Source organism: Zootoca vivipara, chromosome 2, assembly GCF_963506605.1.
Source record: "Zootoca vivipara chromosome 2, rZooViv1.1, whole genome shotgun sequence".
Taxonomy (NCBI): domain Eukaryota; kingdom Metazoa; phylum Chordata; class Lepidosauria; order Squamata; family Lacertidae; genus Zootoca; species Zootoca vivipara.
The window spans coordinates 47,605,516-47,625,530 of record NC_083277.1 but is presented as its reverse complement, the minus strand read 5'-3'; the positions used below and the strand labels follow the sequence as shown (position 1 = coordinate 47,625,530).

The window sequence follows — 20,015 nt, the reverse complement described above, 5'->3', positions numbered from 1 at the left end:
TACCACGAATTAAGTTCGTAAGCAGAGGTACCACTGTAATCTCTTCGATATGGATGCATAAAAGGTGGATATAGTAAACCCCTGCTCAGTTACAAAGCTCAGTGGGTGGCTCTGGCAAATATTCTCTCTCACTGGATCACTCCATGTGATTACTCCATGCACACCACTAAGGGCTTCTTGGAACAAGGATAGGATTCCAGTTTAATAAATATTAATAAACAAACTCATGGTCATTTCTAGGACAATCTCCAGAGTTACTGATACATACCTACAGGCCGCCTGCCACAACTGACTTAGCAGAGACCAATGGTAGTGCAACAGACATGAACGCCAGAAGCTGAAATAGTATTAACTTGTAATCAGATCTGCAGGAATGCCACCCATCCTATCCCACACGTCAGGGGAAACTTCTAAGGCGGACCTTGTGCATTCTGTATTTCATACTACACTGAGCCACAGTCCCGTCATTCCCATATGGCTCAGCCTTGTAATTGTTCAAATATAGAATGGTGACAGCTCTGTAAGTGACTGCCCTTGGAAGCACAATGTCCAAAATCATTGCTCATGCCAAAGCATTCAACATTTCTGAACATAATACAGAAAGGCTGATGCTGTTGAGCAACCAGAGTATGACAAACTTAGTTGGTCTCTAAGGTGCTGCTGGAAGGAATTTTTTTTATTTTGTCCAGAGTATCAAAGTAAAGGTGACTATTTTGCTTCATTTTTTTTTAAGACATATGTGTAAACATTGTACCAGACACAGAGATTAGAAACTAGCCTAGCTAGACAGTTCTGTCTCTTTATCTTAGGGCTGCTTCTCACATTACTGTTTAATGTCAAGTTTTTAAAGCTCCCCTTTCTCTTGAAATGATATGCAAGGTGTCATGAAAGAATTAGCTGCGGTATCTGCTGACCTCCAGTTCTGTTCAGTTCATGCATCCCATGGGAAGGGAATCACCTTTGTCATTCTAAGTCATACATACATATTTATATTTATATTTGCCTCAAATATACTACACACACACACACACACACACACACAAGAGTGACTCACTGGAGTCAGCTCTGCTTTTTAAATTGTAACACAATAAAGCTGCAGTCAGTAGCCTGAGTTAAAGGACTGTCATTTAATGTGGATGGCAAGCTTCCTGTACCACCATTAATTCTTAAATTTCCATATGACATTCTCCTCCAAATCATTGCCTTCCCACACTTTTCCCTTCCTCAGTCCAGATACTCTCATACCAGGGACACTTCCAAAAGGAGGGATATGAGGAAATATGGATTGAGGGATAATGAAGTGTGAGGAGGCAGTGATTAGGATGAAACCTGCTTATGAACAACAGATAATTGAGGTAGAGGTAATTTACTGTTACATTAACTCAATGAAGTGCTTTTTTATTTAAAAATGTTTATGGGTACTCTCGTTTTGATGCAAGAAATTTACCATTTTATAGTTCAAATCGGGAAAAATAAATACATTAAATGGACAAAAGTACAAAGATTCACAAAATGTTTAGGGGGTATGCGTACCCCAGCCCCAGAAAAAAAGCACTGACTCAATGTATGGCTGAACCCAAAGTTGCAGAGAAACACAACAGCAAAAGGGAATGGGGTGTATAAGGCAGAAAATGATGTGTTTCTCTCAGGGCAAGGCATGAGGCAAGGTGAGGTGACCACCTCAGGTGGCAAGATCTACTAGGAGCAGCAGATCCCAATGTTGATGTTTCTTCCCCATTGTTCATGAAGTAGATCAACCCTCTTTCCTGGTGGGGAGGGGGCATGATTTGGGGATCTGCCTCAGGTGTATTGGGTTTCTCTGTTATAACCTTTGCAAAACAATGCAAAGGGAAAGGGAAAATAGCCACTGAGAAGTAGCTGCATGCCTTTCTAAACCAAAGTGTTAATCAATGGTCCTATAGCTTTCTAGGCTTCCAAGCAGAGGGTGTGCATGAGGAATATGACCATGCATTTTAACCAAGAATATTACCACCCATGCTTGCTTTGATCTTGAAGTATATCTGTTGGTTGAAGGAGCACCCTGAAAACCTTTTGTGTAAGCATGCTATTGTGGTTCATTTGCTTGTATAGTGAATGCCTATTCTAGTCTTCATCTCACAGAGGCCTGCTCCTTTATGAATTCACGTGTATCACCAAACTACACACTTGAAAGGAGGAACTAGGCATTAAAGGTGCAGCTATTATTTTAAAGCCTATCCCAGTGCCAGGTTATAGGCTGAGCAAAATGCATCTCATAAGTCCTTATTTAGACACAGCATTGCTATACAAAGCCAAGTTTACAGCTCTATAGCTATGTTAACTGAGAGCTCAGTCAATTAATTTCAATGAGTATTTCAGGTAAGTGGGCTTAAGACTGCAACAGGACTTGAGTCAACTCAAAGGGATTCTAGCTTGCTTCTGGACTGCCCGTTTGATGAGCATTCGGACTGAGTTGTTTGTGGAGAGATTACACAACTTTCATCTATTTAATGAGCATTCATCCTATTTGTTTGTGGGGTGGTGAAACAACCTCCTGCCAAGCATTATCCCACACTTTCCAGTGCATTTTCTCATCACTTTCCTTATTGCAAGAAGTCTGATCTTTTGGGGAAGCAGATTTGTTTTGCAAGAGCTCGGAATTAGCTTTCATTGTGCGGGCTGGCTTTGGTGGGATGTGACTGAATAGAGCTTCCCTGGTGGGGGAGCACCATTCTGTGGTTTGCTGTTACTCTTCAGCAATTGTTGAATTACAACTCCATTGGCCCCAGGCAAATGTCCAACAGTCAAGGATTATGGAATTGTAGTCCAACATCGGGAGCGCGATAGGTTCCCTAACCCTGAGGTACAGGGGTGTACCTAGGAGTTGGCTAGGTTGGCCCCTGCCAAGGGCACAGGCCAGTGGGGGCGGGACGACAAAATCATGCGTCTCCACTCTGGCTTGGAGTGGCTATGAGCCCACCTGCCTGCGCATTCCCTGGGCTGCTCCTCCGCTGCTCTGGGCAGCTGGGCAAGGTGTGCAGGCTCCTCTGGGGGCCTCAGTGGAAGAATCCTGTCACTGGCATGGGCTGTCACAAATAACAGGGGGCACCAATGCACCTTCTTGCCAAGTGCACAAGGGAGCCTTGGTATTCCTCTGCTAATGTAAAGGCTGTATTTCTCATTGCAGTTTAAAGGTTACACCCATACCTGTTGCAGTATGTGAAGAATAGTATACAGTTTATATACACTGCCTTCACGGCAATGGCACCCTCCCTCTGGAACGCCCTCCCATCAGATGTCAAGGAGATACAGAATTACACAACTTTTAGAAGACAACTGAAGGCAGTCCTGTATAGGGAAGTTTTTAATGTTGGACATTTTACTATGTTGTTTATATGTGAGCTGTAAGGCACCCAGAGAGGCTGGGAAAACCCAACCAGATGGGTGGGGTATAAATAATAAAATTATTAGTGATCTTGTTGTTATTAATTGTGACAAGTGTCATGCAAATGGAAAAGCTCCAGAAAAGGAGGGTCATATGTGAGGCATGCTTGAGAGACACTGAAAGGACAAGTTTACTGTTACCTGGGACACTGATTTGCTCTGCGTCACTACCTTTCGTAAAAAATCTGGCAAGTGAGCTATAACATGCAACAACATGTCCTTTGAAATGCTGACTACCCTTTGCATTCCACCTGAAATATGTGACATCTTAATTTTAAAGCTGATGCTGGCATATATAGCATCAAGTTCTGTTCTTCCAAGTTGATAAGCTGTTGGGCAGTGTTCAGCTTCAAGATGGGATGTGCACCCCTTTCCACTCCACTTGCTTGATCCACTGGGAACTTTGAGAGAAAATGCTGAGTAATGTCAATATGATTCAGAGTGGAAGTGCACGGAAACATTAGTTCTTAATTGGTTCTTAATCTTTCACATTAAAGTAACGGCAGCATACTGTTTTCACTACAGCCTGTTTACATGATTTGCACTTCTTCAAAAGATGCTGGTTCTAAAACTTGATTTATTGTTTGTTTGTAGGGGAGGGGTGAAAGGAAGGAGTCAACATAAATCCATGCTCAGAGGTTTACTAAACCCATTGGATTGGCTGTCTTTAAATGGCTTGCATTAAATATGCTTGGCAGGGTCCCACTTAAGCTACTATAGAGGCAGAACTCTGTACTCAAATAGCTTTACATCACACCTCACATTCCCCGTAAGACACCCCTTGTGATTCCTGTTGGGCTCTTTTCTATAAGATTTCCTGTGAGTGTATAGGAGGGGAAGGGGGCAAAGTACACATTGGAAGCTGCATCCATTTAAAGCCCCAACAGCAGCCACTTTTTGTAAAGAATAGCAGTTTGGGAAGTGGAACATTTGGGGTGGAGAAGTGCCAGAGGCGGAAGGTGCTTAATTCTTTCCTTCAAAATGTGTAAACGTGCATCAGGAACCTTGGGGGAGGAAGCAATTTTGAGAGGGAAAATGCTTGCAAGAGAAGAATTAAGCATCTCCTTCCTCACCCCTTCTTTGCTCAGAATTGCTACCTCCTAAATACCAGAAAGATATGGAGGTCTCGTACACCCCAGGTAGTGTGGTTGCTGACCTTGAGCCAGACATCTTGGAGAGTGAAGTCAAATGGGCCTTAGAAAGCACTGCTAATAACAAGGCCAGTGGAAGTGATGATATTCCAGCTGAACTATTTAAAATTTTAAAAGATGATGCTGTTAAGGTGCTACACCCAATATGCCAGCAAGTTTGGAAAACTCAGCAATGGCCAGAGGATTGGAGAAGATCAGTCTACATCCCAATTCCAAAGAAGGGCAGTGCCAAAGAATGCTCCAACTACCGCACAATTGCCCTCATTTCACACGCTAGCAAGGTTATGCTTAAAATTCTACAAGGCAGGCTTAGGCAGTATGTGGATCGAGAACTCCCAGAAGTGCAAGCTGGATTTCGAAAGGGCAGAGGAACCAGAGACCAAATAGCAAACATGCACTGGATTATGGAGAAAGCTAGAGAGTTCCAGAAAAACGTCTACTTCTGCTTCATTGACTACGCAAAAGCCTTTGACTGTGTCGACCACAGCAAACTATGGCAAGTTCTTAAAGAAATGGGAGTGCCTGATCACCTCATCTGTCTCCTGAGAAATCTCTATGTGGGACAAGAAGCTACAGTTAGAACTGGATATGGAACAACTGATTGGTTCAAAATTGGGAAAGGAGTACGACAAGGTTGTATATTGTCTCCCTGCTTATTTAACTTATATGCAGAATTCATCATGCGAAAGGCTGGACTAGATGAATCCCAAGCAGGAATTAAGATTGCCGGAAGAAATATCAACAACCTCAGATATGCAGATGACACAACCTTGATGGCAGAAAGTGAGGAGGAATTAAAGAACCTTTTAATGAGGGTGAAAGAGGAGAGCGCAAAATATGGTCTGAAGCTCAACATCAAAAAAACCAAGATCATGGCCACTGGTCCCATCACCTCCTGGCAAATAGAAGGGGAAGAAATGGAGGCAGTGAGAGATTTTACTTTCTTGGGCTCCTTGATCACTGCAGATGGTGACAGCAGTCACGAAATTAAAAGACGCCTGCTTCTTGGGAGAAAAGCAATGACAAACCTAGACAGCATCTTAAAAAGCAGAGACATCACCTTGCCGACAAAGGTCCGTATAGTTAAAGCTATGGTTTTCCCAGTAGTGATGTATGGAAGTGAGAGCTGGACCATAAAGAAGGCTGATCGCCGAAGAATTGATGCTTTTGAATTATGGTGCTGGAGGAGACTCTTGAGAGTCCCATGGACTGCTAGAAGATCAAACCTATCCATTCTTAAGGAAATCAGCCCTGAGTGCTCCCTGGAAGGACAGATCGTGAAGCTGAGGCTCCAATACTTTGGCCACCTCATGAGAAGAGAAGAATCCTTGGAAAAGACCCTGATGTTGGGAAAGATTGAGGGCACTAGGAGAAGGGGACGACAGAGGACAAGATGGTTGGACAGTGTTCTCGAAGCTACGAACATGAGTTTGACCAAACTACGGGAGGCAGTGGAAGACAGGAGTGCCTGGCGTGCTATGGTCCATGGGGTCACGAAGAGTCGGACACGACTAAACGACTAAACAACAACAACAACAACAAAAGATGCTATTCCTTAATTATAATAAAAAATAAAAGAGGCCATTGTTACTCACAGTTATGTGTAATGACCCAGTAATGCCTCTAAAGCATTAAGCATAGGGGTGAGGACCTTTCTCAGCCTGAGAGCCACATTCTCACATAAGCAACATTCAAAGCTGCCAAGTTTTCGCTTTTCTCGCGAGGAAGCCTATTCAGCATAAGGGAAAATCCCTGTAAAAAAGGGATAACTTGGCAGCTATGGCAACATTCCAGGGGCCACATGCCAGTAGTGGGTGTGGCAAGAGGTCCGTCCAGACAAACAAACTTAACTATAATTACAGTTCAACGAAACATTCCAACAAGGTAAAATATTGCAGAAGGGCAGAGAACAGGGGCATTGAGGGGTGTGGCCCGGGCCATTTTGAGGGCGTATGGACGGAGACCTATGGAGAGCGGCATTTGTCCCAAGCCTGAGGTTTCCCACCCCTGCCATATTCTTACCAAGTTTCTACATTTCTACCTTTCATCAGGGCTGACTCAACAAAGCTAATGCCTCCTGGATTATTACTCATGGTGGGTGTGACCCCTAATTCCATAACCCCAACTCTGCATAGCTGGTGACCTACTTATGGAATTGATCTCATAATCCCTGGCTTCCTGACCTTCTATTGACAGCATTCCTTGTAATAATAATTGCTGAGGTCAGACAGTCTGATTCAAGTATCATATTTTCTGTTTTAAGAACAAGGCAGTGGCTCCTAGCAAGAGAAGAAGTGCTCCTCCCTAGGAGCCCATTTGCCATCACCCACCAGAACAGAAGGGAACAGGTAAGATTTGCTACAGTTGTAGAGTCTTCAATACTTGCTGACTTTCTACCTCTTGGCTTCTGCTTTCTAATCTCATGAGCCTTATGGCTGGTTGGTTCCCAAATTATTTTTCCTCACTTGCTCAGAAAGTGAATGCTGGGACCTGAAAAGAAACAGGTCAGGTGGTTCAGTGATAGCAGCTTCTGCAAAATCAGTTAAGTTGGAATAACTCATTTCTTCTTGTTCATCCTGACAATCCTGTGTACACAAACACAAACCCTTTCCCTTTTTACTGTTTTGCTCTGTCTGGCTAGCCCACACCTCTTTATTAACTGGCAGTCTATGAATATGAGTGCCAAGTGGGGAGAAAGGAAATTGGAAGAACTTTTGCCAGAAGTGGATTTAAAAAAACACACATTATTTGGACATGCTGGTAGGTATTTTGAACTTTCTGTACTTTATGTAGTTTGTCACTTTGGGCAAATGTCCAGGTCAGGAATTCAGACATTAAGCAAGAAAGTCACTCAAGAGATCTGTGACAGGTTTATATATATTTTTATTTATCAAAATTTATACACTACTTGATTGTTGTAAAACCTCTAAGCAGTTTACAATAAATATTTAAAATATCAATGAAAATTGTTTAAAATAATTAAAAATAACTGAAATTAACAGTAAGAATTTTTAAAACACATTGACATGTACATGCTTGGATAGACCAGGGGTCAGCAAACTTTTTCAGCAGGGGGCCGGTCCACTGTCGCTCAGACCTTGTTGGGAGGCGGGCTATATTTTTTGGGAGGGAAATGAACGAATTCCTATGCCCCACAAATAACCCAGGGATGCATTTTAAATAAAAGCACACTTTCTACTCATGTAAAAACACCAGGCAGGCCCCACAAATAACCTAGAGATGCATTTTAAATAAAAGGACACATTCTACTCATGTAAAAATATGCTGATTCCCAGACCGTCCGTGGGCCAGATTTAGAAGGCGATTGGGCCGCATCTGGCCCATGGCCCTTAGTTTGGGGATCCCTGGGATAGACTTTATTAAACAAAAATGTTTTAAGCAGCCACCAAAGAAATTAGTCCCTGTGAACAATGCTGGATCAGCACTGGTGGATCTGAACTTACATCTAAATTCTCGTTTCTCTTACATCCCTTCCTGCAATTTCACCACTTTGTCATAAAGAAGCACAGAGGAAAAGTGTCTGTTGCCAGCTTTGTCATAAGGAATGGCTTTAATTGTAGGGTGGAGAAGCTTAAGGTACCTTCCCAGGCTTGTGTAATTGGAACAGCTGTATCAGCAGCTGTGTGGCATATGCAAAGACATATGTGTACCTTCCCATTTTAGTTTCATTTGATATCTTGTCTTGGACAACTTAGTTGTGATTAATGTCGTAAGAGCTGAATGATTAAAGTTTCCCACCCCAAATGCTATTGTTTTATTTTGATGGTTTTGATGTAAATCACTCCCAAGATTTTTAACATATTCTGTGGTACAATTTCATAGGCAGAAAGCATATAGTCAAACTGCAGCAACCTTATTCTCCTATTTTATTTTTTTAAAAACTTTGTGAGTAGGTGGTTTATAGTGCAGCATAGCAGAAACGGTTGGGGTGTTTAAGGCTTTATCCAATTCTCTACTCTAAATGCCCCAAACTACTTCCCACCCTTTATTTGCTCTCATAAATGTGCTTTTAAAATCTAACAGGAGTCAAAGCAGCAGGCAGGCTTGGAATAGAGAAGCTAGTAGTACCTCCTCCTACTTCTTGGCTCAAAATCCACCCCTTTAGAAGTGCTTTTACCTGGGAAAATAAAAGGAGCATGGGATCCTGTGACCATGGGTCACAAGTGTGTATGCAGCTCCCAAACTGTCTGTTGTTCCACCACTTGTCCTTTATTTCAGCCCTTTTATTCTGTACTTAATTTGTATCATCATGTCGGCAGCCATGCATCTTAATCATTTTACCAATTCCAGCACAAGCTATGCACCCAACCACACATGATGTGCTAATTTTAAAAAAATTATGACAGGCAAACTGGCCTAGTTTAATATTTCAGTGGGCTCCAATCAGTTTCCTCTCGGTAGTTTTTGTTTGTGTACAGATGTACAGGATTCAACATGTTTTCTTTTCTTTTCCTATGGAGCGAACCAGCTTTTCCTGCCTTCTCAACACATGTATTTATCATCTTATTGAATGCTGATCTTAGTCATCTATCTTCTGTCACCAAATCATCAGGCAGGCCCTTTAACTTGTTTATTTTGTAAAGTGTAGCATGAAGTATATTAATTAAACATTGGTTTGTGGTTTTTAAAGGGGGGGATTCATTTTTAAAGGGTTGCAAAACAACTCCAAAATTGGAGGGAGAGAATGGCTGGTTCTTGTGGCATCACAAACCTATTAAGTCTTGTGCACAGCTGATTTCTGCTGCAAACTGGCAGGACTGGTATTCCCTGAGTTCAGCCATGGACTGGGTAATGTGAAGGAACCAAATATGTTTCTTAAGTGGCTCCACTGCTAAACCAATGCATATTAGCATTAATCCTTTGCCTTATTTATTTAATATCAAAGTATTTAGGAACATAGGAAGCTGTCTTCTACTAAGTCAACACTAGCAGGCAGGCCTCTCTTTTGTTTCAGACAGGGGTCTCTCCCAGTCCTATCTGGATATGCCAAGGATTGAACCTGGGACCTTATACATACAAAGCAGATGCTCTATCACTGAGCTACAGCTCTTCTATATTATACCTTTCCTTTTTGACTGGAAAAAAAAATCAAGATCGCTAATACAAGGGGCCTTGCTGCTTCTCTCTCTTGGTGTTGCCTTCAAAGTGACAGAGTATATAAACTTTTAGAGCATGCGCCCTTAAGAAACAGTGGACATGCAAACACTTCACACTGACTGAATGTGCCAATGCCATCTAGCATTATTTTTCTCCATATAGTCATGCAAAATGTCTGAAAAACCGCAACACATTGAACCTTCTCAGAGAACACTATACTGACCATAAAGGGCCAAGTATGACTATTTTCCAAAGCACTAGATTCAGAAGCATTAAAAACATTTCAATTGCAAATTGTCCCTCTCAGTTGCTTTCCCCCTCATTGGGGGGAGTAGGGAATACAGGAAGGGAATTCTATCAGAAAAATGGAGGAAAGATACACACAACCCTTTCCCCACTACTCCTCTGCTACATATCACCCCCTCCTAAAGTTTCTGTTACACACACTTATGTGCAATGTGTAGTTAAGCCTCCAAAAATAAATATAAACTTGGGTTTGTTAATGGTTTGTTGACAGCTTCCCATACAGCAAACAATGCATCTATCAGCAATACTCCAGCAAACTTCCCGCTCCTCCTCACCCATCAAAACATAACCCACCCTTCTTCCTTAAAGAAACAAAAATAGAAATGGAAAATTAAAAATACTATTATTAATAATAGCAACAATAGCAACAGAAATATTTCTCTGTGTTCCATGCATACAATTATATACATCTGTATATGAATTGAAGTGGCCACCCTTCTGCATTTTACCAGATGGGACCCTTTTATGAGCAACCAGCTGCAGGAGATCGTACTACAATACTTGGTGCCACTCTAAATTTTCAGTGCCTCAAGATTATTATTTTAGCTGTCAGCACAGCTCCGCTAAATAATTCCCTCTGCCAGTCCCCATTTATTTGATACATAGACAGCTATTGCGTTACAGGTCAACTTAACACTTTGAATTGAGCTAGGGGAAAAATTGGCAGCTTGTTCAGTTGTGCCAGAATTCGAATTCTATGTTCAGACTGCCCTGTCAACAATCTGGCTACCAAATTCTGCACCTGCTGCAGTTTCTAAACCATCTTTGAAGGCAGCTAAGGTATAACAAATCCAACCTAGAGGTTACCAGAGCATAGACTGGACTTATCTGCGACGCTTCCCCTCTGCAGGGAGGTGGGACTGATTCGGATGGTCTGCCCTGGCCACTTAATGGATCCAAATGGTTTCCAGAGAGTGGTAGGGGATATTTTATCCCACGTTGATGGCCTTTCAGCCGATTCCCTGGTGATCCACTGGAATGCGGAGTTAACCAGACAGCCCCATGGTTTTCCCTGGAGCTGAGGGCAATGAAACAATCGTTGGGACGGCTAGAGCGCCGGTGGTTAATTTTATTGTTATTTTTAGATTTTAAAATTTGTTAACTTTTCCCAGTATGTATTTGAAAAGTGGTACTTTTTAAAATGTGGGACCCATGTGGCGCTGTGGTTAAACCACTGAGCCTAGGGCTTGCCGATCAGAAGGTCGGCGGTTCGAATCCCTGAGACGGGGTGAGCTCCCGTTGCTTGATCCCAGCTCCTGCCAACCTAGCAGTTCGAAAGCACGTCAAAATGCAAGTAGATAAATAGGAACCGCTACAGCGGGAAGGTAAACGGCAAACGGCGTTTCCATGTGCTGCTCTGGTTTGCCAGAAGCGGCTTTGTCATGCTGGCCACATGACCTGGAAGCTATATGCCGGCTCCCTCGGCCAATAATGCGAGTTGAGCGCGCAACCCCAGAGCCGGTCACAACTGGACCTAATGGTCAGGGGTCTCTTTACCTTTACCTTTTACTTTTTAAAATACAAAAACGAAGTTTGAAATAATTATGTAATTAAAGTTCTTCTAACCCAAACTATAGATAATATTCACATAACTTTTTAATCCGCTACTCACTTCTACAGAGACCTCCACTTTTTAAAACTCCCAGCTATGCACCCTTTTCTGATTCTGCTACTAACCCTCTGCTTGTGATTTCTCATGCTCCTAAAATGAGACCAGGACTATTTTTAGTATATAAAAGTATGCAAGGCACTACAGCTCCTCAGCTATGCTGATAGAGGTAAATTGTCTTTATATTTTTATTCAAATGTATGTGGAAATTTAGTAACATGAGGTTTAACTAATTTATTTATTGATAATCTATTTGAGTAAATCTTTCTTTTGGTGATATCATTTCTGTCTGCCCAAATGTCATCCACATGACTCACTCCCTAAAACTGCATACTATCCTTATATAGAATTCAACAGATAAGTATAATCGCACTGAAGAGGGCTTTTTAAAAAAAACAACAACAAACAAGCACCGTCCTTTACAAAATGCTTTAAATCTTTCTGCACTTTCAGAGAATCACTAGGGCAATAAGGGGACCTTAAGGTGCAGATTAGCTGCTCCTCCATGCACTGTACTTCTGGTTGTGTGCAAGTTTTTGCTGCAGCCAATAGAACTGACAAGCTCTTGCCTCTGTATTTGAAACTGCTCTCCAGTTCAACTGGTTGATTGGCTACTGCAAAAATATCCCAAACTCTTTATCCATCCATGATAGTCTAGGATTGCAGCCTAAAAGTGTTACAAATGTTACTCACTTGTTCCACTTAGTCCACATGCCTTTCCAAAAAAAGGAAACAGATAAGCTGTACAGTAGTGGCAAAGCTAAGACTTTGCCTAACTGCTGTTTCATATACAGTACAGTATTATCTGGCAGATCTTGGCTTTGTCAACAAGTTTTCACTGGACGTGGGAGTCTCAGCTAGAATCCTTTGCCTTTTCTATATTTTATTATTACATTTTTTTTACCGCCCTTCACCTACAGATCTAGGGCGGTTCACTAAGACCCACTAGGCTTCCCTGCAGATAAAATGTTTGAAGGAGTGCAGCCTTCAGGCATCCTGAGGGGAAATTTTAAAGTAACGCGAAGAACTATGGAGGCCGCTCCTGGTGCATTTTTGTACGCTGCGACATTTTTCAACAACCCGGCCTGTGGGGCGCCTGCCGCAGCTCTCAGAAGTGCGACGCCGCACTAAGACGGCGAGGCGCCGCCTTTCCCAATTCAGGTACGACAACAGGGCGGCCGGCGAGCAAGCGCCTCCCGTGGAAAAGCCGAGAGGCCGAGAAAGGCAGCGAGCGGGAAAAGCGCCTCTTCTCGCGCTTCCCTCCCACCCACTCTCTTTCTTCGTCCCTCCCCTCGGCTCACTAGGAGAATGAACGTAGGAGATTCCGGTAGGCGGACTCCTCCCCCCTTTTCACGGTGCTGATTGGCCCCTTCCAGCCCTGTCGTCGATAGGCCACGCGGAAGAATCGGCGGGCGGCCATTGGCCGGGGTGATCGGAATTAGGGAGCCGTGCGCACATCAGCAGGGAGGGTGCGCGGGGTCGTGTGCAAACCGCGTGTGGCGCAGCCAGCAGGGACTCAACGGCAGCGGGTGGAGGAGAGAGAGAGAGGCCAAGTCGCGCGCACGCGGAGCAGCGGAGAGGGGGGCAGGAGAGGGGAGAGTCCATTGCCGCGCGGGGGAAGTCCAGCTTCAACCGACAACAGAACCGAAATCGAGAGAGGTAACCCTCGGCGAGGTAGGCCGACGGGGTTGGCGTAGTTTGGGGGGGGATTGAGTGAGGAGGAAAGCTCTCTGGGCGGGGTGAGGGAAGGAGGGCGCTGGCTCGTTCCGGCCTACTGCGCGGGAAAAGAAAAAAAACACCGTACTCGGCCGCGGTCATTTCCGAGGAAGACGGGAAGAAGGGCTCGCTGAGGGCGCTCTGTGGTCGACCCCCTTGCGGGACGGCTGAGGCGATTGCAAGTAGGTGGGCTCCTCGTTCCCGCCTTCTGGGCAGGGAAGGAGACGGGGCCACCTCCCGCGCTCGGGAGGGAGACGGAACTGGCAGGTCCTGCCAGTCACGAGAAGCGCTCGTTTGGTCTGGGCCCTGTGCAGGCCCTGCGCGCCTGCGCGTGAGATTTCAAACGGGCCGCGAGGGTTGGAGGTGGACGCGGACACATCGTGAGGCGGAGGGAGAATAGGCCTTCGCTCAGCACGCGAGGCTGCTCTCTCTTCTCCCCCCCCACGGCCTGCTCCCTCTTCTCCCCCCCCCCCACGGCCTGCTCCCCATAACAGTGTCGTCGTGGGAGTGTGTCCTCGTGGGGAGGCTCGGGACCTCAAAGCGAGGCGTTCCGCCTGGGGCCTCCCTCTAGCTAGTTCAGGAAAGGTGCCCGTCTCCGATGCCGCCGCCGCCTTCTTCCCGCGCGTCCTCCACGTGTTCGGCTGAGTAACTCGCAAGAGGAGCCAGCTATTTAGCCGATCCATTGTAATTCATGGCCGTGTCTGTGACGCTCGAAGATGGCGTGTGCTGCTGTCCGCCCATTGGTGAGTGTGGCGCGCTCCTCGGTCGGGGAAAGGCGGCGCGCCCGACCCTCAGTTGGAAAACAAGCCGCGCTGGCTCCAGTGGGACTTGATCTCAAGCAAGGCGGATATGCTTGCAGCCTTAAGGCGTGTGTGAACCGCTGGTCATTCTGCGAAAGTGTGATACAGTACGCTGCTAGGTGCTTTAAGTAACGTGGGGGACAAGCACGATGCTTGGCGGACTTGACAGTTTAAAATCCAGTGCAGACAGCCAAGGACTTTATTGTAGTATTCTGTATCACTTGAGTACTATTTAAAGGAATAGGCTGAGGAAGAGTTCAAATGAGCCAGGCAGTCTGTGTTCTGATGGAGAGGTCAGTTACTAAAGAACAATCTGGGAGGAGGAAGCCTGAAAGAGCAGGTGACTTTAAAAGGGGCACCAGAGCATTATTAACCAGAACTACTTCTAAAGTACATGGAAATATTGCTTGTTGATTCTGTTGCTACTGCTTGGGTAGATCATAACTAAATACCAAATTCCCACTTGAATCCTGGCTGAAGCAGCTTTTTGAATTTTGTGTAACAGATGCTCTTTACTACTTGGTAACTGCAGGTTGTCTGAAAGTAAGGCAGTGGCATACTTGTGTATGTCCTGATCTGGTAGCTTTATAGTGCTCAAGGAAGTTTATATTGATGCAGGTCTCAGTTGCTTATGCTACTATAATTTCATTTGCATTTAAAATGTTCTAGGATTATTACTTGTTTGTAGCAGGTTGACACTGTTGCCCTTTAGGAATTTAACATATGTTTACTTTGTCATTTAAGGCATTTTTATGCTGCCTCATAGCAAAGTTATCTGGGTGACTTAAATTGCTTAAATAAGAGAAGAATTGAATACAAATAAGGAATGGAACCATGAAATCAAAGACAATGTAAATATAACAAACACAAGTTATTGCACCCCCAAAACAAACTGATTTAAGAACAGATGCCCAAGCTACATCATTTACTTAAAAGCCTTGCCTAGTTGGAGTGTCCCTTTGGCTGAACTGTTAAAGCTAACTATTAATTAAATATACTTGTCTGAGCTCCTAAGCCCAGGGGTCAGCAAGCTTTTTCAGGACTATATTTTGAGCGGGGGAAATGAACGAATTCCTATGCCCCACAAATAACCCAGAGATGCATTTTAAATAAAATGACACATTCTACTCATGTAAAAACACACTGATTCCCGGACCGTCCACTGGCCAGATTGAGAAGGTGATCGGGCAGCATCAGACCCACGGGCCTTAGGTTGCCTACCCCTGTCCTAAGCTGATCTGGGTCTTGACCTTAACTTACAGAATTGAAAAATCTGGGCAAAGTCTACTGTAATAAATGTGGGACAAAAGGTGGAAAAGAATTGCTTCATGGTGACAATAAAGATTTCATCAGAAAGGTATCAATTTGTGTTTATAATCATTTTCTGGTAAATTTCTCTTCATTGCCTTCACACTGCATTTCAGAAGCATTCTGAGTGCCTCTCACCATAGTGTGAGTTGGAAATCTGATCCTGTCTATTTCCCATCTTCTCCCTGAGTATTAGAGAGCATATTCCTGTAATGTAGGAGTAGTTCACCTAAGGGCCACATGGGTGATTGGTGAACAGTTAAGCCACTTGCCATTGGATATGGCCGAACGCAGTGTAGGGCTGGGCTATTCTCACACACCCTCACTATTTCTTGATTGTGATGGGGAGAAAGGCATCTTCCTTCTCCTACAAATGCTCCCTGCCATTTACAAGGGGTAGAAGGCACATGAAGATGATGCTTCCCATCACAATTGAGCTTACTCCCCACGATGGGGTGAGCTCCCATTGTTCAGTCCCAGCTCCTGCCCACCTAGCAGTTCGAAAGCATGTCAAAGTGCAAGTAGATAAACAGGTACCGCTCCGGCAGGAAGGTAAATGGCATTTCTGTGCACTGCTCTGGTTCGCCAGAAGTGGCTTAGTCATGCTGGCCACATGACCTGGAAGCTGTCTGTGAACAAACGCTGGCTCCCTCGGCCTATAGAGCGAGATGAGTGCTGCAATCCCAGAGTTGTTTGTGACTGGACTTAACTGTCAGGGGTACCTTTACCAAGACAGCAGCAATAGTAATAATAATAATAATAATAATAATAATTATTTTTTATTATTTATACCCCGCCCATCTGGCCGGGTTTCCCCAGCCACTCTGGGCGGCTTCGAACAGAAACATTAAAATACACTAATTTGTTAAACATTAAAAGCCTCCCTAAACAGGGCTGCCTTCAGATGTCTTCTAAAAATCTGGTAGCTGTTTTCCTTTTTGACATCTGATGGGAGGGCGTTCCACAGGGCAAAATTTGATGGTGGTCAGGAAATTTTGGGGGCAGGTGCCTTGGGCACCTGTGATCATTGTTAGAAACTCTGATATATAAGCTATGTGCCAAATGGCTCCTTAAATTACAGTTACAGTCGCCAAAATGGAATTCCTAGTTACCATTTTGGGGCCCGACTGCTCTAAAGTCATATTTTTCAATACAACATTTGGTTCCTGAAATTCATTCTGATTCTGCAGATAAAGTATAATACATAGAATTCTGCAGTATGTGTTGCTGGTGTGTGAAAACAGTCAATATCCAAGGATCCCCCGGCATGCACCTCCAGATGGTGGAGGTGCCTGGGCATCTTCACATGGTCGCGGGTGGCCGATAACCAGGTGCAAAATACACCTGATGAATTTCAAACACTGCCTCTGATGGATCACATTGTTAGTCTGTGAGGGCTGCATGTGGGACATGACCCATGAATTGCCCAAGTGCTAATGTACACTAGTTGGGTGCTGACAGCAGCCTATGTCATATTTCAAAACATTCTCACAGGATGCCTGCTGAAAGATGGACATCTGTACCCCTGAGTTCCGGCAAGAATGTGCCAAATAATTGATAGGAAGGAGCTGACTCTTAAAATGAGACAGGAAGGGCTTAGGTGCTAATATTTGATTCATATTAGTTGTATTGGCTATTCAACCCTGCTCACATGCTGCTCACATTGGTAGCATATAAAGGTCTTATTGGGTGGAGAAGAACCAGGTACATCTCCTGGGAATAAAGGGAAGGGTGGAGAACTGTTAGATTGCTTGGACTCCCTATATGGAAGATGAGTTAATGTCAAAAGAATGATGGTATGTAAATAATGAAATTAGCACATGAGCAAAGTCAGATAAAGGAAAGTGAGGTTCACAGCATGAATTTGTAACAGGTAGAGTTGGATATTATCCTCCATGTTAGGTTTAAAGTATTGTCATTGGAATTAATATACTGTATTGTTAGAAATTTTGGGTTAAGTTGTGTCAGTACTGTGAAAAATGAAAGCAGTTTACATTTGAACAGTATAGGTAGTTTACAAGTTGGCATCAAGCACTTCAGTTCTTGTAAATATTGTGAAATAAATACATTATTCTAAAACAACATTTTCCCTCTTTCTTAGGAAACCTAATTGCAGCAATGAGCAGCAACGAGTGCTTCAAATGTGGACGTACTGGCCATTGGGCTCGGGAGTGCCCTACTGGAATGGGTCGCGGGCGTGGAATGCGAAGCCGTGGCAGAGGTATTTCCCCACCCCCAAAGCATCTGTACAAATTAAAAGTAAACATTAGTTAGTCTCTTTTAACAACTCATTTGGTAGCCTAGCCACAACCGCTAGGAATTCCATGTAGGTGAATAACTAGATATTTGGAGGGAGGGACTGATCACCTAGTCCTCTAGGTTTTGAAACTAGCTACAGAGGAGGAAAAGTTTTCCTCCCAACACAATAATGGAAATGCATTGGAGGGGCGAGCAGAGTAATTCCTTCTCTGCCAGTATCTCTGGGAGATTTCATGATTGGTTTTGTTTTTTTACTGGCTGACTGGTTTTTTGTGGCTTATTTACACAGCTGCTTTAATTTTATTTACAGTGCAATAGAGTGAGCAAAAATAAATTGGTATGCTCTTTTTTGTCCCATTATGTGGTTTAATTATGGTACATGTAGTACCACCACTGAATTGTTAAATGGCTTTATCTTTCTAAATAGGCTTCCAGTTTATGTCATCATCACTCCCAGACATCTGTTATCGCTGTGGTGAATCTGGTCATCTTGCCAAGGATTGTGATCTTCAGGAGGATGGTAAGTATTTCTAAAGTTTGCATGGGGAGAAACATTGCCAGTTAATTATGGGACGTAACACAATGTTAAGCACATATTCTGGAACTCTCTCCAGGTTTTATAGTCTTTGTTTGTCTCCTTTTTCTTATTGTGGAAGCCTGCTATAACTGCGGTAGAGGTGGCCATATTGCTAAGGACTGCAAAGAGCCCAAGAGAGAGAGAGAGCAGTGCTGCTACAACTGTGGCAAACCTGGCCACTTGGCTCGCGACTGTGACCATGCAGATGAGCAGAAGTGCTATTCTTGTGGGGAATTTGGACACATCCAAAAGGACTGCACCAAAGTGAAATGCTATAGGTAAATCAACAAATGTGAATATTAATCCCATTATGCTGACCTTTAGGTCTCTTATAAACAAATTGTGTATTTACAATAAAATATATGGGGTTAGTTAACATTTGGAATTTTTTTGCAACGGTTTCTACCGTAATAAAATTTGTTTATTGATTTTCTTTCTGTGTCCCATTAAATTATTTTGTGCTCTTATCATAGAACTCGTGATTTGTAACTTCTCAAGTTGCTAATACCTCAGTGCTCACTTGGGTGTTCTCCAAAAATTTTAGGGTCAACTAGGTTTCAGTAAGGGTATGACTGTACAAGTGTAGAATGAGTTTATTTTGTGAAGAAGCTGAAAACATGGGACATAGGAATCATGTCTGCAATGTCCCGAATACTATACAGTAGTGTTTCTATGGATGTACTATGTGTGTGGGACTGAAGTTCTGTCCTGTCTGATTGCAGGTGTGGTGAAACTGGCCATGTAGCCATCAACTGCAGCAAGACTAGCGAAGTCAACTGCTATCGTTGTGGCGAGTCAGGACACCTTGCACGGGAATGCACAATTGAGGCTACAGCTTAACTGTTTTCCTTTGTCGCCCCTCCTTTTTCTGATTGATGGTTGTATTATTTTTCTCTGAATCCTCTTCACTGGCCAAAGGTTGGCAGATAGAGGCTATTCCCAGGCCAGTGAGCTTTACTTGCCGTGTAAAAGGAGGAAAGGGGTGGAAAAACCGACTTTCTGCATTTAACTACAAAAATGTTTATGTTTAGTTTGGTAGAGGTGTTATGTATAATGCTTTGTTAAAGAACCCCCTTTCCGTGCCACTGGTGAATAGGGATGGATGAGTGGAAAGAGTTAAGTCAGACCAGCAAAGCCTCCCTGGGTTCCATGGAAGTGATCATATGCAGGAGGAAAACAAACTGGAAGTAGCTGAACTTCCACAGTAACTAATTACAATAATGGCCTTGGATTATCTGACCTCAATAACTGTTATAACACCGAGTATCTGTATCAGGCCTTACCTAGAGCGTATAGCTAAGTGGGATAAACAAAACAATGCACATGCTTGTTAATGGCCACAAGAGTGAGGGAGAAATCGAGAACTGAAGTAACAGTAATACAATAAATGAATGTCTAATATGAGATAACAAGGTAATGGGAAACATTAAATATTTCAAATTAAATCAAACCCAGAACATCAGTGCTTTAGAGCATACACAATTTGGAGCTATTCAGGACTTGCAAAGAAATGCATTTTCACAGAAATCAAGATGTTATTTTTGTATACTATATCACTTAGACAACTGTTGAGTTTCATTTGCTTGTAATCAGTTTTTAAAGTCAGATGGTAAAAGCAATTGAAGTCCTAGAATATAGAAATGTAATTTTAAACTATCAATAAAGCTGGAGGAGGAAGGGGAGTTTGGCTGAAGTTTTTTGTTTGGGGTTTATTTTTCAGATACATAGTACAAATTAACATTACAGAG

The 20,015-nt window shown here is 43.4% G+C and overlaps 1 protein-coding gene across 7 annotated transcripts; it reads left to right on the top strand.

The window, feature by feature from the left end:
- Positions 1–13,083: 13,083 nt before the first annotated feature.
- Positions 13,084–19,960, top strand: CNBP (CCHC-type zinc finger nucleic acid binding protein). 7 transcript variants are annotated; one of them, XM_035106262.2, is made up of 6 exons: positions 13,084–13,266; positions 15,386–15,480; positions 17,533–17,652; positions 18,118–18,210; positions 18,344–18,545; positions 18,990–19,960. In XM_035106262.2, the coding sequence occupies exons 3-6, from the start codon at positions 17,550–17,552 to the stop codon at positions 19,105–19,107; spliced, it is 516 nt and encodes a 171-aa protein (XP_034962153.1). In that variant the 5' UTR covers positions 13,084–13,266; positions 15,386–15,480; positions 17,533–17,549; the 3' UTR covers positions 19,108–19,960. The 7 variants fall into 7 exon arrangements, with proteins under 7 accessions (XP_034962153.1, XP_034962152.1, XP_034962151.1 ...); XM_035106261.2 differs by having other exon boundaries at positions 13,084–13,281; XM_035106260.2 differs by lacking the exon at positions 15,386–15,480 and having other exon boundaries at positions 13,085–13,266.
- The last annotated feature ends 55 nt before the right edge of the window (positions 19,961–20,015 follow it).